We start from the raw sequence: 21,161 nt of genomic DNA, 5'->3' as shown, positions 1-21,161 counted from the left end.
CCTTTCAAATAAATAAATAAATTTAAAAACAAAAACCATGGTACTTTAAAAATAAAGAATATTGCACTTGAGAAAAGAATATTTGTAATTTGATATTCATTCTCAAATGTACAACACAAACACAAGAGAAGGACCACAACACAAACTATTACACCATTACTCAATCATTCTAAAATTGAAAATCCTGGTGTTGACATTAGTAGTATAATGTCTTTTATATACAAGATGAAAGGACCTGTATGTACACTTTACAGATATTTGCTTACTGTAGTGTTTTTAAACCCTAAGTCAACATGATAGAGGCTCCCAGAATATTTTTTTCTTTAGATTTCTAACTCTCAGAAGTCATTTAAGTTGTAAATATCTTCAATAAATGTCATTTATAGAGTCTTATGTTACCAATCAGCATTTCCAACTAAAATTCCCAAAGAATAAGCCTGGAGCAGAGAGCATTTTCTTACAACTTCTAACTCTGAATTAAGTTACCAGAGCAACAGTAAGCAGAGATTTATTATTTCTTACAACACACCTTTCAAAAATTTCAAATCATCTTATTCAAGCACCAGTTCTGTTTTTATAACCACACAGTTCTAAAAGTATTTTTGTCAAATTTTTAAGATTTTATAGTCTTCCTAAATTGGATTTTTGGTCTTCAAAAATATACTGAAAAAGTCCTCAGAAAACAAGATTTCTTAAGAGCAAAAAGTTACCTAGAATTATAATCTACCTATCCTTATATTTTTTAATCCACGCATTCATTGAGATTTATACATATAGTCATATGCTGCACAACAGACCTCATATACAATGGTGGTCCCATAAGATTATATCACCTAGTAACACTGTAGCCATCTTAGTTTGTATAAGTACTCTCTATGATGCTCACACGACATGTCATCATAGTCTAATAATGAATTTCTCCACATCTGTTCCAGTCATTAAACAGTGCATGACTTACATGTATTATTTTATGTCATACAACATATAACTTTTTTTCCTCTCTTTTTTAAAAAAGATTTATTTATTTGAAAGGCAAAGTGACAGAGATCTTCCATATGCTGGTTCACTCCCTAAATGCCTGCAACAGCTAAGGCTGGGCTAGGTTGAAGCCAGGAGCAAAGAACTCTGTCTGGGTTTCCCATGTAGATGGCAGGGACCCAGTGATTTGGGCCATCATCTTCTGCCTTCCCAGATGTAATAACAGAAAACAGAATCAAAAGTGGAGGAACTATTCCTCAAACTGGCATTTCAATATGGGAAGCAGCCATCTCAAATAGCAGCCTAACCCAAACTGCCTGCTCTTAATTAATGTTTCTCTTGTATTTCTTTCTTTTTTTTTTTTTTTTTTTTTGACAGGCAGAGTGGACAGTGAGAGAGAGAGACCAAGAGAAAGGTCTTCCTTTTTGCCATTGGTTCACCCTCCAATGGCCGCTGCGGCTGGCACGCCGAACTGATCCAAAGGAAGGAGCCAGGTGCTTAACCTGGTCTCCCATGGGGTGCAGAGGCCCAAGCACTTGGGCCATCCTCCACTGCACTCCCGGGCCACAGCAGAGAGCTGACCTGGAAGAGGGGCAACCAGGACAGAATCCAGCGCCCCGACCAGGACTAGAACCTGGTGTGCCGGCGCCGCAAGGCGGAGGATTAGCCTAGTGAGCCGTGGCGCCGGCCCAGTCTTTATATTTCTAATCTTAGATTGCTTATTTTCTATTCAACATTATTTAATCCTGATAAAGGATGTGGCTGAGAGGAATAAAAGGTATCAGCTAAAATAAGGTTTTCTTAATGATTAAATAATATCTCAAATAACTGAAAAATGTAGTATCTTGTTTTTGCAACATTTCATTGAAAAATATTTTTAAAAAACTTTAACGGCCTTCTCTTGTATTTCTTTCTTTTCTTTTAAAAAAGACTTACTTGAAAGTCAGAATTGCAGAGAGAAAGAGATCTTTTATCCGCTCATTCACTCCCCAGTTGGCCACAAAGGCCAGGGCTGAGCCAGGCCAAAACCAGGAGCCAGGAGCTTCTTCTAGGGGCCCAAGCACTTGGGCCATCTTCCACTGCTTTTCCCGGGCCAATAGCAGGGAGCTGGATCACAAGTGGAGGAGCTATGATATGAACTGATGCTCATATGGATGTCAGAGTTGCAGGCAGCAGTTTTACCCACTATGCTACAATGCCTGCTTCATAATCAATTATAAATTTCTCATCCATTAGACAGTAATAGTCTATGACAAAATCATAATTCCAGTGTATATTTCAGGCTAGTTAGAAAGTATTAATTTATGGACTAAAAAAAGTTATCATGGAAATAGATATGAGAAAACCATACAATATTTATCACACATTTTCTGACGATTATTTAAATATAGTGAAAAGCTTTAGAAATACAACACTAAACACTGAAATAAATTTATTTCTGCATATTTAAAAAATGTACTGGTGAGAAAATTTTTCCCTTTTATACATTAAAGAAAATGATGGTCCAAAATAAAATCCTTAACTTTGAAATTTATCTGCATTTATGGAATAAAATGAAAATATTTGTCATTTAAAGTTTAAATTGAAATATAGTCTACTTTGCTTTTCAAAATATTAAATACCTCAATTTAGATAAAAGCATATAAAATAATTCATAAGAATTCTATTTTATAGCATAAAATATTTAGCTAGATTCAGAACAGGCTGTAACAGGATTTAATTAAACTGAAGAAGAGTTGGTAACATGACACCTAGATGCACAACAACTCCCTTGTTAATGAAAGGAATGAATGTGCTCATTATATATAAATCTTTTTGTTGTTTTTAAAATTTACTTATTTATTTGAAAGTCAAGAGTTACAGAGAGAGAGAGAGAGCATGAGACACATTCATAGTCAGGGGGTTGGTGCTGTGGTGTAGTGGGCTAATAAGCCTCCGCCTGAGGTGCCAGCATCCCTTATGGGCACTGGTTCGAGTCCTGGCTGCTCCATTTCTGATCCAGCTCTCTGCTATGGCCTGGGAAATCAGTAGAAGATAGCCCAAGTCCTTGGGCCCCTGCACCCACATGGGAGACCTAGAAGAAGCTCCTGGCTCCTGGCTTCGGAATGGCTTAGCTCCAGCCATTGTGGCCATTTGGGGAGTAAACCAGTAGATGGAAGATCTCTCTCTCTCTGTCTCTACCTCTCCCTGTAACTTTGTCTTTCAAATAAATAAAATAAATCTAAAAAACAAAAACAAAACTTTGAGATCATTTGGTAACAAATCTCTCATAAAAAATAAGGAATTTCCAACAAATATTCCAGAAAATTGACAAAAAAAACTAAAGGGGAAAAAGGAAAACAAAAGTTCTAAATTTGTTAGGTCATTTCTCCTCATACTTGTCTATCATATGATAGTTATAATAAGTTTAAAAATAAAAATTTAAAGAAATTTTATACCCAAAATAGCTTAGCATCTTCAGGGACAAGGCGATTATTATATATTGACAGGGAACAACAGGGGTCGGCATGGTGGTGTAGCAGGTTAAGCTACGACCTGAGATACCAGCATTCCATATCTGAGTATGGGCCAAGGCTCAGCAGCTCTGCTTCCAATTCAGCTCCCTGCTAAGAAGCCTGGGAAAGCAGTTGAAGATGGCCTGAACACTTGGGCCCCTGTGACACACGTCAAACACTCAGGCTCCTGGCCTTTGCCTGGCCCAGATCTGGCTGTTGTGGCCACTAGGAGAGTGAATCAGCAGACAGGAAATCTCTTTCTATCTCTCCTTCTCTCGCTCCTTGAAACTTTGCCTTTCAAATAAATTTTTAAAAATGTTATAAAAGAAAAAAAGAAAGGGAACAAGAGACCAGAGAAAACAAAAGCAGAAATGGGAAACATTATAATACAGTATTTTGAATATTCAATAAGATCTTTTAAAATGATGAAACTGTAAGTCAAAAGGTATTTAATTATAATCCTTTAATTCTACTTAATTAAAAATTAATACACAAATAATTAGAAAATGTTATACTATTATGAGTAAGAACAAAATCAATTCAACCAGACTCAAGATACAATTACTTACATGGTGGGCTAGAAGAGAAGAGCATAATGCAGTAAATTTTTTTATTTATTTATTTATTTTTATTTTTGACAGGCAGAGTGGACAGTGAGAGAGAGAGAGAGAGAGAGAGAGAGAAGTCTTCCTTTTGCCGTTGGTTCACCCTCCAATGGCTGCCGTGGCCGGCGCATCGCGCTGATCCGAAGCCAGGAACCAGGTGCTTTTTCCTGGTCTCCCATGCGGGTGCAGGGCCCAAGCACTTGGGCCATCCTCCACTGCACTCCCGGGCCACAGCAGAGAGCTGGCCTGGAAGAGGTGCAACCAGGACAGAATCCGGTGCCCCGACCGGGACTAGAACCCAGTGTGCTAGCGCCGCAAGGCAATACAGTAAATTTTTAAGAGTAATTTATATTTGAAACAATAATGAGTGCTATGATTTTTAAAACAAGATGCTCTTTCCTATCCACATTTTATTTAGAATATTATTTGATTTGTATTGGAGCCATTAAATATCCATCACAACAGAGATATAAACAAGAAGGAAATGAGTTAATAAAACCTAGGTTAATTAGCGAGAATAACCATAATGGAAACGCTCAATTTAGATAAAACACAGGATGACAAATAAAAGCTAAATATTACATTTTAGCGCAACATAAAAGTTTCCTAAGATCACAGGCCAAGAACACCTACCACTCCGTCAGCAATTTTCTGGGCTCCATGAATCTCATATAGTTGTAGCTGTTTTTCAAACAGTTGAGCGATGGCTCTATGAACAAGCTCATATTGCTCCTATTAGGGAGATGAATGATAAACAAAGGAAACAATGTTAAAAAGAAACACCTCAAAACCAAGAAAGCATTTATAAAAATAGTTAATAAACTGAAATAATAAATAAAAAATAAAAAAAACCCATACCTTTGTTTGCACTGCAGAATGCCTTTGTGTCCTCATTTCTTGTATTAAATTAAATACATTAAACTCCTCTGGTATTTTCTAAAACAAAGAATATATAAACTTGGGACAACTGTCCAGGAAACAGTAAAGTACTCTTCAGTTTTTCCTATCAACCTTATATACATGCTGGATAACTGCAAACATCTTTTGAGCACTGTTATGTAACAGACTCAGATTGTACATAGCATCATTGATACAAAGCTAAACTTGATCCTCAATAGTCAGGCTGTTGCCAAACAGGTGAAGAAATAAGTTACCAGCCACAGCATGATTGTAAGGTAGTGGGAATCAAGAGGCTGTATGACTATCTGTGATGGTATGTGGAGTGACAATTTAGCTGGATATTACAAGAAGGATATTCTATAAAAAGTGAAGGTGATATTGACAGCATAGCAGATTGAATATATATTCTATTTGAGAAATCAAGACTTTGATGTGGATAAAGCCCAAGTCTAAAAGAAGAAAAATAAGACAGGAAGGAGGCTGGAGGGTGGGAGTAAAGGAGTGAGGGAAGAGAGGGTGAGAAGTATCATTATGTTCTTATACCTGCATATATGAAATTTGTTCCCTTTATATAAATGAAATTTCTTTTTAAATAAAAAAAAAGATACTCAAAGGAGGAGAGAAGATAAGGCTACTTGGAATTAGACTGAAACATAATTGAAAGTTTAATTTTATCCTACAGGTTACTGTCTCCTGGACTGGCTATATAAGGACTAGCTAAAAGAGCTACATAAAGGATCTAACTTTGTGGTGTAGCGACTAAAGCCGCTAATTGCTACACCAGCATCCCATATGGGCACCAGCTCAAGTCCCGGCTGCTCCACTGCCAATGTGCCTGGGAAAAGAAGAGGAAAATGGTCCAAGTGCTTGGGCTCCTACACCCATGTGGGAGACCCAGAAGAAGCTCCTGGCTCCTGGCTTCAGATCAGCTCAGCCTTGGCTGCTGCAGACCACTTGAGGAGTAAACCGGTGCATGGAAGACCGCTCTTTTTTTTTTTTTAAGATTTATTTATTTATTTGAAAGGCAGAGTTAGAGATGCAGAGGCAGAGAGAGAGGGAGAGAGAGAGAGAGAAAGAGAGGTTCCCCATCTGCTGGTTTATTCCTCAAATGATCCACAAATCAGAAGCCAGGAGCCTGGGGCTCCCACGCAGGTGCAGGGGCCCAAAGACTTTGGCCACCTTCCACTGCTTTCTCAGGCCACAGCAGAGCTGGATTGGAAGTGGAGCAGCTGGTATTTGAACTGGTGCCTATATGGGATGCCAGCACTGCAGGTAGTGGCTTTACCCAGTACACCACAGCGCTGGCCCCAAGGAAGACCTCTCTTTCTGTCTCCTCTCTCTGTAATTCTGTATTTCAAATAAGTAAATACTTACTGAAAGGAATATACTTACACCTAGAAATAATATAGAAAGCAATAAGAATTCTGTATTTAGAAAAATCAGTGTATGACTTACATACACAATACAGGTATTCACCTAGAATGACACTCATCCTGTTGCCCAGTATGCTATCCCAAGGCAATGGCAGTATTTATACTTTTTCTCTATCTTTATTTCTGACATAGTAAACTACTTCTGAAAAAGTAACAAACAAAACAAAATACAGGTTGCAATTTACTGTAAGTAATCTTAAAGTCTGAAAATCATATAGATCAATTGGATATAATGCTGCATGAAAATTCTTCTTACCCCAGCTTTCAGTAAATTCCATGTATAATCTATGGCACAAATTGCACCTGTTCTTCCGCAGCCTGCACTAAGGACATAAAGTTTGAAAAAAGAATTTGACTTTTGTATAAAAGAATTATAGGTAAACATGTTAATATTCAGAAACAATACAAGAAATTGGATAAAATTACACTTATTTAGTAAAGAGACTGCTGTTTCAAGTGTGCACAAGACATCATCCTTCACATTAGTATTTACATCATTCTAAAACTTAAGGAACTTCCAGGAGTGACTTACAGAATATCCAGAAGTCCTCACTTTGGAAGTCTATTTCTACCTCAGAAAACCATTTCTTACTAAAAATATTATGCAGAGATAAATTTATTTTAATCTCAAGATGGGTCTTGTATTTTGGAGTAGAGAAGGAAACAGTCCATTATTTCTCTATGCTACAAGTTTAGGAAAAATGATGCTCCAAGTCCCAAAAAGAGGCTTGCATACCCACATTGATTTCACCAAAAGAAAAAAGAGAATGCTGATCTCCTGAAGAAGTAATGGAAGTTGAAGAATGTAAAATAAAATACCATAGTTTTTATTTTAAAGCATGACAAAATACTTTGAAGCAACTGATTCTCAATGTTAGAGAGAGGTATATGCATGTACCTTCGGAATGAAAAATCTCTGAGTAATTAAAAAGATGCTACTAACATCACCAAAATAATCCTAGGCAGAAAAAAAAGGTATGTAGTATTTAAATATATATTTTTAAGCTTTTGTTAAGTATCAGTGGTTTGTTAACATGTAACCTAAACATTTCTTACGAAAGAACATGATAAACAACCTAATATATTTAAAAGCTCTTAAAAATAAACATCAATAATATTAATTTTTAGCTGTTGGTACACTTGCAAATCCCATGTATTAAAACATTTTTAGGGCCGGCGCCGCGGCTCACTAGGCTAATCCTCCGCCTAGCGGCGCCGGCACCCCGGGTTCTAGTCCCGGTCGGGGCGCCGGATTCTGTCCCGGTTGCCCTTCTTCCAGGCCAGCCCTCTGCTGTGGCCAGGGAGTGCAGTGGAGGATGGCCCATGTGCTTGGGCCCTGCACCCCATGGGAGACCAGGAAAAGCACCTGGCTCCTGGCTCCTGCCATCAGATCAGCGCGGTGCGCCGGCCGCAGCGCGCCGGCCGCGGCGGCCATTGGAGGGTGAACCAACGGCAAAGGAAGACCTTTCTCTCTGTCTCTCTCTCTCACTGTCCACTCTGCCTGTCAAAAAATAAAAAAAATAAAATAAAATAAAATAAAAAATAAAAAAATAAAACATTTTTAGAATCTTAGTTGAGTTACTTGGGCTAAATGATTTATATTTAGAATTTGACAGTTGCAAGTATATTACAAAGACAACCAAATCAATGAGAAACAAGAGCCAAGTTCAGAAACAGATGCATACATGAGGTATTTATTACATAAAGGTAGATTCTCTGAAGGGGAAATAGTAGACTATTTAATAAATGACAGTATAGGGAAAGTTAGTTATCAGTAAGGAGTAACGCTGGATTCTTAGCTCATACCTTAACTATAAAGAAAATTCCACATAAATTAAAAATATATTGGTAGAAAATAAATCTACAGGTATAGGCATCTGGCCTAGCAGTTAAGAGGCTCTTTAAAACACTCATATCCTATATTGGAGTGCCTGGGTTCAAAACCTGCCTCTGGCTCCTCACTCTAACTTCTTGTTAATGCAGACACTGGGAGGCAGTGTGATGGCTCAAGTCATTGAGTTCCTGCTACACAAAAGACCTGGGTTGAGTTCCTGGCTCCTGGCTTTGGCCTGGTATATATTTGCAATTCGAAAGTGGCTTAATGGATGGGAGCTCTCTCTGTGTTTCAACTAAATAAATGAGGAAAGGAAATTTTAAAAGTTGACAAAAGCACTAAAAAAATAATAAAAAAAAAATAAATGAAAGCAAATATACTATTTCCCCCCTCTTGAAGTCAGAGTTAATTAAGACCTTCATATTCAAGGTAAAATTTGTACACCAAATTTTTTTTTTATATAATACTGTGCTAGGGAAGAACTGTCTAAGCACACCTCCACGGACTATTAAGTATGAGATTTACAAGTTTGACTACCTGACAATTTAAAACATTCTATGTCAAAATTAAGACAATGAGAAAAACCATAGCTGTGAATACTAAATGTTAGGTTTATAAATAATCATGTAGGCCCAGGCAATACTTATAATGAAGTAACATATACAATTTAATAAAAATGTCTAGTAAATGTTTATCAATAATTTATATCGTTCTGTAAGACATATATAACTTATACATTATATAATTTCACTATGACAGTGTATAAACATGAGCATTTTATGTTCCTCAGAAATAGAAACAGTACTGAGTTTTTCATCAGTTCTAAAACATACTTTTTTCATCGTACTTGCAGCAAGGGTCACTATCTAACTCCACACATTGGGCAAGGGACCCTGGTGTTAGCGAAAAACTTGCCTCTCATGCAGCATACTTCCTACACTTGTGAGTTCATTAAAACATACTTTTTTAAACCTACATTATGGGCTGGCGCCGCGGCTCACTTGGCTAATCCTCCACCTGCGCTGCCAGTACCCCAGGTTCTAGTCCCAGCTGGGGCACCGGATTCTGTCCCAGTTGCTCCTCTTCTAGTCCAGCTCTCTGCTGTGGCCCAGGAGTGCAGTGGAGGATGGCCCAGGTGCTTGGGCCCTGCATCCACCCACATGGGAGACCAGGAGGAAGCACCTGGCTCCTGGCTTCGGATTGGTGCAGCGCACTGGCCGTTTCAGCCACTTGGGGAGTGAACCAATGGAAAAAGGAAGATCTTTCTCTCTGTCTCTCTCTCTTTCACTGTCTACTAACTCTGCCTGTCAAAAAAAAAAAAAAAAGAAAAGAAAAGAAAAGAAAAGAAAAGAAAAAAAAAAGAAAAACAAAGAAACAAAAAACCAAAAAAACAACAACGCCCTTAAAAATAAATAAATAAAAAATAAACCTACATTATGACATTTCTGAAATTAGTATCTATATCATCACTAATGGCTTCTTACAAGCAACCTATTTCTGTTTTAATTGGCAGACAATTTCATTCTTAGTGTATATAAAACATTAGTATGTCTTAGAACTGATGGTACTTTAGATCAACTAAGATCTTAAGTATGTACATCCATATACATAAGAAAACCCATACCAATGTTTATGAGACATGAAACTTGCTTGGCCACTGTTTGAGGTAAACTGATCTATCCACAAAAAATTCTATTGTGTACTTTTGTCTTTCTTAGTTAATCTAAATATTACAGTATTGACTTTAAAAAGCAGGGTATAATGGATACTGATTAGACTACATGCTTTAATTAGTAAGCATCCCACCATTTTCAAATAGATGATCTTACATTTTAATGTAACATTTAAATAATCAGCCATGAGATTACAGGCCTCAGACCCATACCGTATAGAAGAAATTCAGGATTCATTATATTAATGCAGAAATAAAACCAACATCAAACTTAAAAAAAACTACTATATTTGAATGTTTGGGAAACTTATACCTGCAATGAATGCAAATGGGCACATCTTCATGTTCTTGATACTTCCTCATTAAGCTTATCATGTCTAGAATAGAATCAAATGATGAAGGAACATCATGGTCTGGCCAGTTTACATAATGAAACTGATACAGCCTCCGAGACTCCTTTAAAAAAATGGAAATCCAACAGTTATGAAAATATATTTGCCAATTTTAAAGCTTTATATCACACTTAACTGACTTATCTAAGACATCTGGTTAGGTACTAAGCACCACATTAAAAACAATAACAGCCTGCATATATTGACTACCTATTTAAGGAGGTCATATGCAATAATTTATTCAATTCTCATAAGGAAGGTACTGTTAATTCTATTCTCATTTCAGGGTTAAGGAAATTGAGACAGAAAGATGAAACAACTTGCTGAAAGTATCACAGAAGCGACAAATGTGGGATCTTACCCAGGCGGCCTTAACTTCAGAATGTAAACATTAACTGTCAATACGCCATTTAACTAAATACACACTATTAAACTTGGTGAGTAATATACTATGAGTACTGTGTTAGAATATACTGTAATTAGAAGACTAAGTAAATATTAAACAGAGAAAGAAGCACATCTGTCCAACCTCAATCCATTTGTCTTACTATGGATCGGCAGTTCTTGAAATATAGTCTAGGAACCCTTTCTGGTGGGTGGCCATGAGTTCTAAACTATTTTGAGAAAAATGCTAACATGTTATTTGCTTTTTTTCTTCAATAGCTAATGGAATATATGCTTGTTTTCATGTTTTTAAAAAATTTCTCAGTTTTAATCCCAGTAAATATTAAAAGATATAACCTGTATAAACAAAAGCTCTTTCGGATAAGAATATAAGGGAATTCTGATGTAAAAATTGTTCTCAGAACAGTTATTCTAGGTGTTGAACAGAAAGAATTGGGCTTGAGATTTAAGCAAAGTTACTCAAATATTTTCCTGCCATTTGATTAGTAGTTTTAGGTAAGCTATTTATCTTTTCAAAGCCTTTGTCTTGTTAGGTAACAAGATTATATACGATGTAGATAATAATATCTACTGTTACAAAGTTAAGAGGATTGAGGTACCTGATACACTATAGAAATTCATTAAGATACTCATCCTTACTACTATAGATTTAAAAATAGCAGCAAAGTATAATAAGTGATGCATCTAGAGGGAGCCAAATAGTAAAGCCAGGTGGGAGGACACACATAAACAGGACAGGAGGCCTTAAGTGTGAATGCATGAGTTGGGAAGAGGGATGTACTTCACAGCCATACTAAACTACTTATTATGGTTTAAAAATTATGATAAAAACAGAGCAATGAGGATAAGTATTTTCTAATGTCCATCAGATTTTTTATTCTTTTCTGGAGAAACTATCATTTTATACAGTTCTGACATAATGAAATCAAGGGCTTCAAGTTAAAACATGTATCTAAATGTTGATGGTTAACTTTCTAAAAATCCATAAACTAGTCAAAGTGGGTAATCATTATATAAACACTGTAACCTGCTTTATTGTGTCAAAGAAAGCCTAATTATTTTAAATACAACAAATTTAATTTAGGAATGTTGTTCTAAGTTAAAATTTTAATTATTTTATTACATAATTTGATAAGCATAAGGCTCAACATACTACGTAAAATATACACTGTGATTTTCTTCTTCAGTATTTTACATTACTTAAAGAACTACCAAGCTTTCTTAACTATGTAAATAGTATGCTATTCATATATAATCTCCTATTTGGAAAGTATCCTTAAGAGATTATCTTTAATGGAAAGTACTTACATTCTGAAATTCAAGTAAGAGTGTCCTAATGAAATAATCTGTTCTTGCTTGTTCATCTTCCTAAAATTGAGAAAGATCTGAGAATCAGTAAAAATATATACATACCAAAACAAAAACAAAATAATTCTAAAAGCCATCAATTCACTTATCTAAGTTGTATTTATAATTTTACAAAACTGATGAAGACATTTGCTATGTAGTAATCATCCCCACAATCCCGTAACAGAAATACCACAGTCACTCACTCAGTACCTACCACTGTATCTCACATTTAATCACTTTATCTTTCCATAGGATTTGATTTTCTCTAACAATCAACTCTGAATTATTTGGATAGCAACTGGGAAAGGAAGGAGGAAGAAAATCCCAAAACACGACACCACAGCTGATAATTTAATCATTCTAAAAGCCAGTCATCTGAGGTATTATAATGAAGCCTCTACATCAGTTGCCACCAAGCATATTATTTTTTGCCTTATCAGTTAAACCACAGACAGTTTAGGATAGTGACTTTCAAGACAGAGCAAGAGTGTGCATTATCAATAAAACAGATACTTACAATTATTCATTTTAAGTTTTTAAAACTACAGTAATTTACTTTCATCTTTCCAAATAGGGGTCAGCACTGTGGTGCAGCTGGTTCAAGCCCCAGCCTGCAGTGCCGGCATCCCATATGGGCATCAGTTCAAGTCCTGGTTGCTCCACTTCCAATGCAGCTCCTGCTAATATGCCTGGAAAAGCATAGGAGGATGGCCCAAGTCCTTGGGCCCCTGCACCTTCATAGGAGAATGTGAGGAAGCTTCTAGCTTTGGATCAGCTTAGCTCTGGCTGTTGCAGCCACTTGAGGAGTGAGCCAGCAGATGGAAGACTTCTCTCTGTCTCTATCTCTCCCTGTAACTCTTTCAAATAGATAAAATACATCTCTAAAAAAAGAAAACAACAACAACAACAAAAACTTTCCAAAAAACATGTAAGTTTTTACTTTTATCAAAAAGGAATATGGATGTGAAGACTGAGCTAAGACAACTTTTTTTGTAAAGGACCAGACAGCAAATACTTTGGGCTTTTTGGGCCATAAAGTCTTTCATCTCAACTTTGTTGTTGTTATGATAGACGTATAAATTAACAGAGATGATTGTGCGCCAGTAAAACTTTACTTATGAAACAGGGCTAGATCTGACACACAGCAAGTGTGCCAATATCCAGGCGACGTGGTTACATGCAGCAACAGGACACTGAGCACTTGCTAGCCAGTCCTTCCCCTTTCACTACCACTTTACCTCTTCCTCCACCCCCTTACAAAAAGACCTCCAGAAAAAACTCATTTCTCAGTCTCAGAAACTCTGATTTCCAAGGAGTCAACTCATTCACTATGACTGTGTTTACTAATGTGCTTTCTATTTATAAATTAATTTTTATTTGCATTATAATCAAGGATAACAAGTCCTGAGTTATCTGAAACAATGATATAAAATACTTTTCATTTTGAAATTGTTAAAGAAAAACTGTGCTTCTTCAGCATGGACCAATCATGATATTGACAAGTCAAATAAGCTATTACTAATCAGAACAAACCTCTCAATCAATGACTTTTAAAAATTATCTTTTAGATCAAATGAAAAAATATCCCCTAAAATCAATTCATCTTTTTCATTATAAATGATTTGTCTTTTCTCTATTCATTATTCTAAGTTGTTAATTACTCCTGATTTTTTTTAAAGATTTATTTATTTTACTTGAAAGTCAGATTTACATAGAGAGATAAGGAAAGGCAGAGAGAGAGTGAGAGAGAAAAGTCTTCCATCTGCTGGTTCACTCCCAAATTGGCTGCAATGGCTGGAGCTACGCTGATCCTAAGCCAGGAGCCAGGAGCCAGGAGCTTCCTCCAGGTCTCCCACGCAGGTACAGGGGCCCAAGGACTTGGGCCATCTTCTATTGCTTTCCCAGGCCATAGCAGAGAGCTGGATCGGAAGTGGAGCAGCCAGGTCTCGAACCAGTGCCCATATTGGATGCCAGCACTGCAGGCAGCAGCTTTACCCACTACGTCACAGCGCCGATCCCCTGATTTTCTAGTGTTCAGAATTTCAAGCTGTTTTGTTGTTGAATGTTACACACTATGTTTTCACTTGAATTGGGACATTTAGTATAGTTCTCTTACTGCATTCAAACTTATGAATGTTCAATATAATCACATTGTACAGAACTAGGTTTCCTGGGTAGTCCAGGGATCCAACATTGTATAATACTTTCTGGATCAATGTGACTGATAAGGAGGGGAGGTACTCCCATACTAAACTAGACAGTGTGGTAATTATTGGTTATTATACTTTCCAAATATGAAACACGCAGCGTTTTAAAAAACTTTGGCACTTAACTGACAGTTAACGTTAGCCAGGACTTCAGAGCATTGATTGAATATAAATCCACAAAGTTCAACTGTGAGTTACAAGCTAACATTACAAAAATCACATTGCACTTATAAAAATAGCTTAATCAAACAAGTAGTAAACAGAAAAACCACTGTTTCTCAAGAGTACAGACAAGGGTTATAAACAATAATCAAATCTCAAAATGTCAATTGTGCTTTTTTATAAAAAAAAGTTTTCTTAAAAGTATATTTATTTGAGACACAGAGACACTGACTCCATCCCCAAATATCTGGGAGCAATGAACACAATCCATATCTCCCATATGGGTGACAGGGAGCCTAGCATGGGCTACTTCCTGAGGTGTGTAACAGCAGGAAGCTGCACTTGTGGCTAGAGCTAGGACCTAAATCCAGGCACTTCAACGTGGCATACAGGTGTCCCAAGAAGTGTCTTAACTGCTGTACCCAACACCTACCTAAAGCTTCTAAATTTAAAACGTCTAAAAGCAAACATTGTTAATATTTGTTTATAGTAAGTAAGTATATGTTTCCACGGAAGCACTGACTGCTTGGCTTAAATAAACCTAGGTTCACACCACATTACAATTTAATTATTTGTAAGTCTACCATTGCCAATTTTCCATTCAAATAATGTATATAAAAATAGGTACTTACACAAGAAATTTTAAATGGTGCAAATGTTATAGGGTCTTCTCCATACAATGGCCAATAGCGTTCACATTTTTTCTGTAATAAAAAAAAAGTTAGTAAGCAATGCATATGTGGTTTTTCTCACACATTTACAAATATTTTGTGTCCCAGGGATCAGCTCAGTACTCTTTCCCCAAAACAGAAAAACTGACATTAGCAGGCAAGGAGCTGGGAGAACTTAGACTTACCCAACTACTGTTAAAGGCAGGTTACTAAGTCCACTCCAAGAATAGTCCTAACAGTCTAATTAGCACTAAGTATATAAACCATTCATTGTTCCTTGCCTAGTCCACAGAGCAGACCAAAGATCTTCCTTTTGAAAACTACTTTAAAAAAAAATATACATCTAGCCGGCGCCGTGGCTCAATAGGCTAATCCTCCGCCTGCGGCGCCAGCACACCGGGTTCTAGTCCCGGTCGGGGCACCGGATTCTGTCCTGGTTGCCTCTCTTCCAGGCCAGCTCTCTGCTGTGGCCTGGCAGTGCAGTGGAGGATGGCCCAAGTCCTTGGGCCCTGCACCTGCATGGGAGACCAGGAGAAGCACCTGGCTCCTGGCTTCGGATCAGCGCGGTGCACCGGCCACAGCGGCCATTGGAGGGTGAACCAATGGCAAAAGGAAGACCTTTCTCTCTGTCTCTCTCTCTCTCACTGTCCACTCTGCCTGTCAAAAAAGAAAAAAAAATATATGTATATATATACACATATCTAGCACAAGGAAATCCACTTAGCATAAAGAGTTGCCAAGCAAGTTTCAATGATTGTAATATGGCAATCTGTGTAATATCTGGCTACATTCTCACCAAGTACAAAACATGCAGTATCCTAGAAAGAGCATTTTACTTGGTATCAGAGGAATTTTTCAGGAAATAACTTTACTATTTTAATTACCTTTTATTTCTTTACCTGTAAAAATGAAAACAATAATCCTATTCTTACAGTGTTGTTGCATATTCTAAATAAGAGTGTGTTTCAAATGTTCTATTTGTAGTAAAAACCTTATATGACACAATGTATTATTTTAACTACACACTTTTATTTGAGATTACAGAAAGAATAATCGGTTTCCCTCTTAGCTTTACATTTTAAACAGGTAAAGAAATAGAACGCTCAATTTATTTTTGTTTCTACCATTAACAACCATCATTTTAGAAAACTGGGGAACTAAATGAAAAACCCAACTTGATACAGTGACTCAAATGTTAAGAAATGATTGTTTTAACAAGAACCAATAATAGAAGCTGTTAAGTGTGAATTTGTCAGTTCATGGATTGTTTAAAAAAGATTTATTTATTTATTTATTTGAAAGTCAAAGTTACACAGAGAAAGAAGTCTTCCATTCCGCTGGTTCACTCTCTGATTGGCCACAACAGCTGGAGCTGGAGCTGAAGCCAGGAGCCAGGAGTCAAGAGCTTCTTCTGGGTCCCCCATGCGGGTACAGGGGCCCAAGGACTTGGGCCATCGTCTACTGCCTTCCCAGGCCATAGCAGAGAGCTGGATCGGAAGTGGAGCAGCCAGGACTAGAACCGGCACTCATATAGGATGCCGGCACTGCAGGCAGCAGCTTTACCTGCTATGCCACAGCGCCAGCCCCCAGTTCATGGGTTTCTACCTGCATTTTCATAGTTCCAATTACAGTAGAGTTATTACCTATAGGTTGGAACAAACTCAATATATCTAATGCTCACAAGGCAACAAGTAGAATCGTCTTGTTTGCTTGAATAAATACAAAACGTGTTTTAGAGCTTGAAAACCATAGGTCTTGCTCAACCTCATTTTTTGGAAGAAGTTTATAGAAATAATAAAATCATATTATTTTTGAGGGCTTATTTTTATTTTTTTGCTTTCTACCCAATAAAGTTTTAATATTTTGAGACAGATATCAAATTATAGAAGACTAATTTACTGAAGAATTGAAGGCAGGGGCCAGCGTAGTGGGCTAAGCCTCCATCTGAGGCACCAGTACCCGACATGGGCATTGGTTCATGTCCCAGCCGCTCTTCTGATCCTGTTTATAGCCTGGGAGACCAGTGGAAGATGGCTCAAGTGCTTGGGCCCTGGCATCCACGTGGGAGACCTGGAAGCTCTCGGCTCCTGGTTTTGGATTGGCCCAACTCTGACCATTTTGGCCACTTGGAGATTTTTCTGTCTGCCTCTCAAGTGAATAAATAAAATCTTAAAAAAAAAAAAAAAAAAAAAGGAATTGAAAGACATGAATAGCAGGGTCCTCATTCATGAGTAGCTTAATAAGGATTATATTAATATTTCTGTACCAGTTCTAGGCATAAAATAAGGAACAACTGATGCCAAAAACTATGTTAAGTACTGTTAAAGGGGACATTATTGTTTATGAAAAATGAAACTAAAAGATAAGTTTATGGGGCCACCATTGTGGCGTAGCAGGTTAAGCCGCAGTCTCTTTCCTCCCACCCTACTCCTCTGTAACTCTGCCTTTCAAATAAATAAATACTTAAAAAATGAAGTTTTACTATTAAAATGCTATGAATCACAAAACCTTGAGCTTTAAAAAATTTTACATGCAAAATTTAATTTTTAATCAAGTAATACTACTGAAACAATGTGAATTTATTAATAGAACAATAAAAGAAATAAATCCTAAACCTTAACAGTAATTTATAAACATTAGGAGAGTAAAGTTTAAATTTTATAATAGAATCAATTAGGAATAATAGTGCTAAAGCTCATATTGACAATGCTTCAACAGATAATATGATTACTTAATAATTTTCCAGTCTTTATATATATATTTTTTAATTTTTTGACAGGCAGAGTGGACAGTGAGAGAGAGACAGACAGAGAGAAAGGTCTTCCTTTGCCGTTGGTTCACCCTCCAAGGGCCGCCGCGCTGCGGCCAGCGCACCGCGCTGATCCAAAGGCAGGAGCCAGGTGCTTCTCCTGGTCTCCCATGCGGGTGCAGGGCCCAAGTACTCGGGCCATCCTCCACTGCACCCCCTGGCCACAGCAGAGAGCTGGCCTGGAAGAGGGGCAACTGGGACAGAATCCGACACCCCGACCGGAACTAGAACCTGGTATGCCGGCGCTGCAAGGCAGAGAATTAGCCTAGTGAGCCGCGGTGCCGGCCAAATAACAGTTCTTTAAACGTATTATGACTTCCTACAATGAGGAATTAAGAATTGCTGCTTTCGGACATCACAATGGTTTTGAATTTAATTTAATTTGTATATAACATAGAAATACCAACATTACAAAAACATACTAAGAATTTCTGGGGGCCGGCGTTGTGGCCTAGCGGGTAAAGACACCATCGCCTGCAGTGCCAGCATCCCATATGGCCGCCAGAGTCCCAGCTGCTCCACTTCTGATCCAGCTCTCTGCTATGGCCTGGGAAAGCAAAAGAAGACGGCCCAAATCTTTGGGCTCCTGCATCCAGATGGGAGACCTGGAAGAAGCTCCTGGCTCCTAGCTTCAGATTGGCCCAGTTCCAGCCATTGCAGTCATTTGGGAAGTGAATCAGCAGATGGAAGACCTTTTTCTCTGTCTCTCCCTCTCTCTGTCTGTAACTCTTACCTCTCAAATAAATACATTTTTTAAAAATCTTAGGGAAAAAAAAAGTAACTACTTTACTTGAGACCAGACTATAATGACAGCAATCATAATAAAGACTGGGATTAATTAACCCAGAAATGAAATAATAAAATATGAAATAATTAAGTTATTTTAAGCATTTAACAAGATACATACCCTTCCCATCTCAAATTCTCGACAAGCCATTACAATGATCTAAAAAATAAGTAAGGTGATGAGTAGAATGAAGAAGGTATCAGTTAAACACAAATTTACATTTTAAAATGAAAGACAAATTTCAAGAACTACTTTTTACTTTGAGCGAAAAGTACAGTTGACTTGTATAAAAAAGTAGTTTCAATATTAACATTTAATATTAGCCAGGAGTTAAGAAACAATTAAAATTATACCTTCCAAACAAGGGCTACTTATACATCACCAAATAAAATAGGCTCAGATTGGGGCAGGCATTGTGGCACAGCAGGTAAAGCTGCTGCCTGTGATGCCAGGATCTAATTGGGCACCAGATCAAGTGCTTGGGCCCCTACCAACCATGTGGGAGGTGGAGAACAAGCTCCTGACTCCTGACTCCAGCCTGGCTCTGAGAATAGTTCACGAAGGAGTGAACCAGGGAATAGAAGATCCCTCTTTCTGTCTCCCCCTATAACTCTTTCAGTAAATAAATGATCTTTAAAATGTTTTCTTCCTCAACATCTTATAATGTAAACTTTCAAACTTGTAACAAAACTTTACAGTAAACACTAGAGTTTATCACCTACATTCTACTATTAACATTTCACTATAATTGTTTTATCACGTATCTATCCCTCTCTCAATCCATCTTATTAAAAAATGCATTTCAAAGTCAACTGCAGACATCAGAATATTTTCCCCTAAATACTTCAGCCCATATATAATTACCTGAAACTCTGTAATTTTTATATTGTACATATACTTTTTCCTTGAGGTAAATTTTACATCGGATAAAATGCACAGACCCTAAGTGAACATTCTCCATGTTTTATCAAATATATACATTCATGCAACCCAAACCCTACCAGAAAAAGAACGTTCCTATCACCCAAAAAGTTTTTTTATGCCCTTTCCTCAATTTCCAAGTTAAGTCTAGTTTTAAAATAAAATAACAGCAAATCCTAAGGACTTGAAATTCTTTCTTGTTTTACTAATCTTTCAAAGACTAACAAGGGATGCCAAAGCTTTAGAATTATTATAATTCTATAGGGAAGGCCCTTTATAAAGAATGTCAACTATATTACTGATTTGCCACATCTACACAATCGAAATCATCACCAGAGCAAACAGCATTATAAACAGTAGTGCAAGGTGGCTCTCTGCAGAATCCTCGTTTATTTCCCAGCTTCCAAACCTAAGAGCACACCAATTCCCTTCACCCAACAGAACACAGGGGAACTAAAATGCCAATGGCCTGACACACTTCTAACTGAATGGGCTTCAGCAGGCAAGGGTGACCGGGGCTGTCTGCAAATCCTCTTACACTTTATTTAACAATTTACAGTTATGTGCTTAGATATATTTTTGCTGGGAAGAAGGACTAAAATGGGCCTCTAATTAAGAACATGACTGTACTATCAAGGATTATACTGACCTATGAAAATATGAATCATTTTATGCCTTCTGTAAGTTATTTTGTATTTGACTTGATAGTTAATAACTTAAATTATCACACCCTTTTATAATTTAACACATCTTATAGCTAAAAAGTTCTCATTTCCTATTCATGTAAAATGTCTTGTCACTACACATAATACTTAAGACATATTATAAAAAATAAATTACTTACTACAACATTGTACTCCCATATCATCCTCCAAAAATCTATTACTGTATTTGCTAAAGGTCCTTGAGTTGCCACATATGCTTTCGGCCCATAGACACCCTAAAATGATTAAAAGCAAATTTCACATTTATTATGATTATAAAAATATTTCATTACTTAAAGACATCAAATTTTATTGGTACTATTATTGTTTCATCTAATGCATTTCTGGGGCTAGCACCATAGTATAGCAGGTAATGACGCCGCCTGGTTGACATCGCAGCTGCTCCACTTTTGATCCAACTCCCTGGAATGGCCTGGGAAAAGCAGAAGATGGTCCTAGTGTTTGCCACCCATGTGGGAGACTCAGATGAAGCTAGTAGGCTCCTGGCTTTGGCCTGGCTCAACCCTTGGTCATTATGGCTATTTGGGGAATGAATCAGCAGTCAGTTTCTCTCTCTTCCCCTCTTTCAAATATACCTTTTTTTTTTTTTTAAAAAAGCATTTCTAATACTTTTTAATAGTCAAAAGCATGACAAAATATATTCAATTCATTTTAACTTCTGTGTGTTTATTAGACACGGTATGCGGAATTGGTAAAAAAGACAGCTTTATAGTAATCAATGATTATTATTTGCCTAGGAATTTAATACAAAATCCCCAATACCTAGTCAACAAGCTAACTGTAGCAGAAATGTAAGCACACATTTTGACTTTTTT

General features: G+C 37.1%; 1 protein-coding gene across 1 annotated transcript in view; it reads right to left on the bottom strand.

Moving 5' to 3' along the window:
* PTPN12 (protein tyrosine phosphatase non-receptor type 12) overlaps window positions 1-21,161 on the bottom strand; it is a 97,739-nt gene that overhangs the window by 29,629 nt on the left and 46,949 nt on the right. Inside the window, exons 4-11 of the mRNA XM_070071196.2 lie at window positions 20,466-20,561; window positions 18,821-18,859; window positions 15,066-15,137; window positions 12,023-12,082; window positions 10,231-10,373; window positions 6,668-6,734; window positions 4,937-5,014; window positions 4,712-4,810 (exon numbers count right to left, since the gene is read on the bottom strand). Of these exons, the coding sequence (XP_069927297.1) occupies window positions 4,712-4,810; window positions 4,937-5,014; window positions 6,668-6,734; window positions 10,231-10,373; window positions 12,023-12,082; window positions 15,066-15,137; window positions 18,821-18,859; window positions 20,466-20,561 (654 nt within the window). The remainder of the gene's footprint in view (window positions 1-4,711; window positions 4,811-4,936; window positions 5,015-6,667; window positions 6,735-10,230; window positions 10,374-12,022; window positions 12,083-15,065; window positions 15,138-18,820; window positions 18,860-20,465; window positions 20,562-21,161) is intronic.

This window comes from Oryctolagus cuniculus, chromosome 3, assembly GCF_051225735.1.
Source record: "Oryctolagus cuniculus isolate XC-2025 breed Fujian yellow rabbit chromosome 3, ASM5122573v1, whole genome shotgun sequence".
Taxonomy (NCBI): domain Eukaryota; kingdom Metazoa; phylum Chordata; class Mammalia; order Lagomorpha; family Leporidae; genus Oryctolagus; species Oryctolagus cuniculus.
Note: the sequence above shows the minus strand (reverse complement) of the source record. Positions and strands in the feature narration are given on the sequence as shown.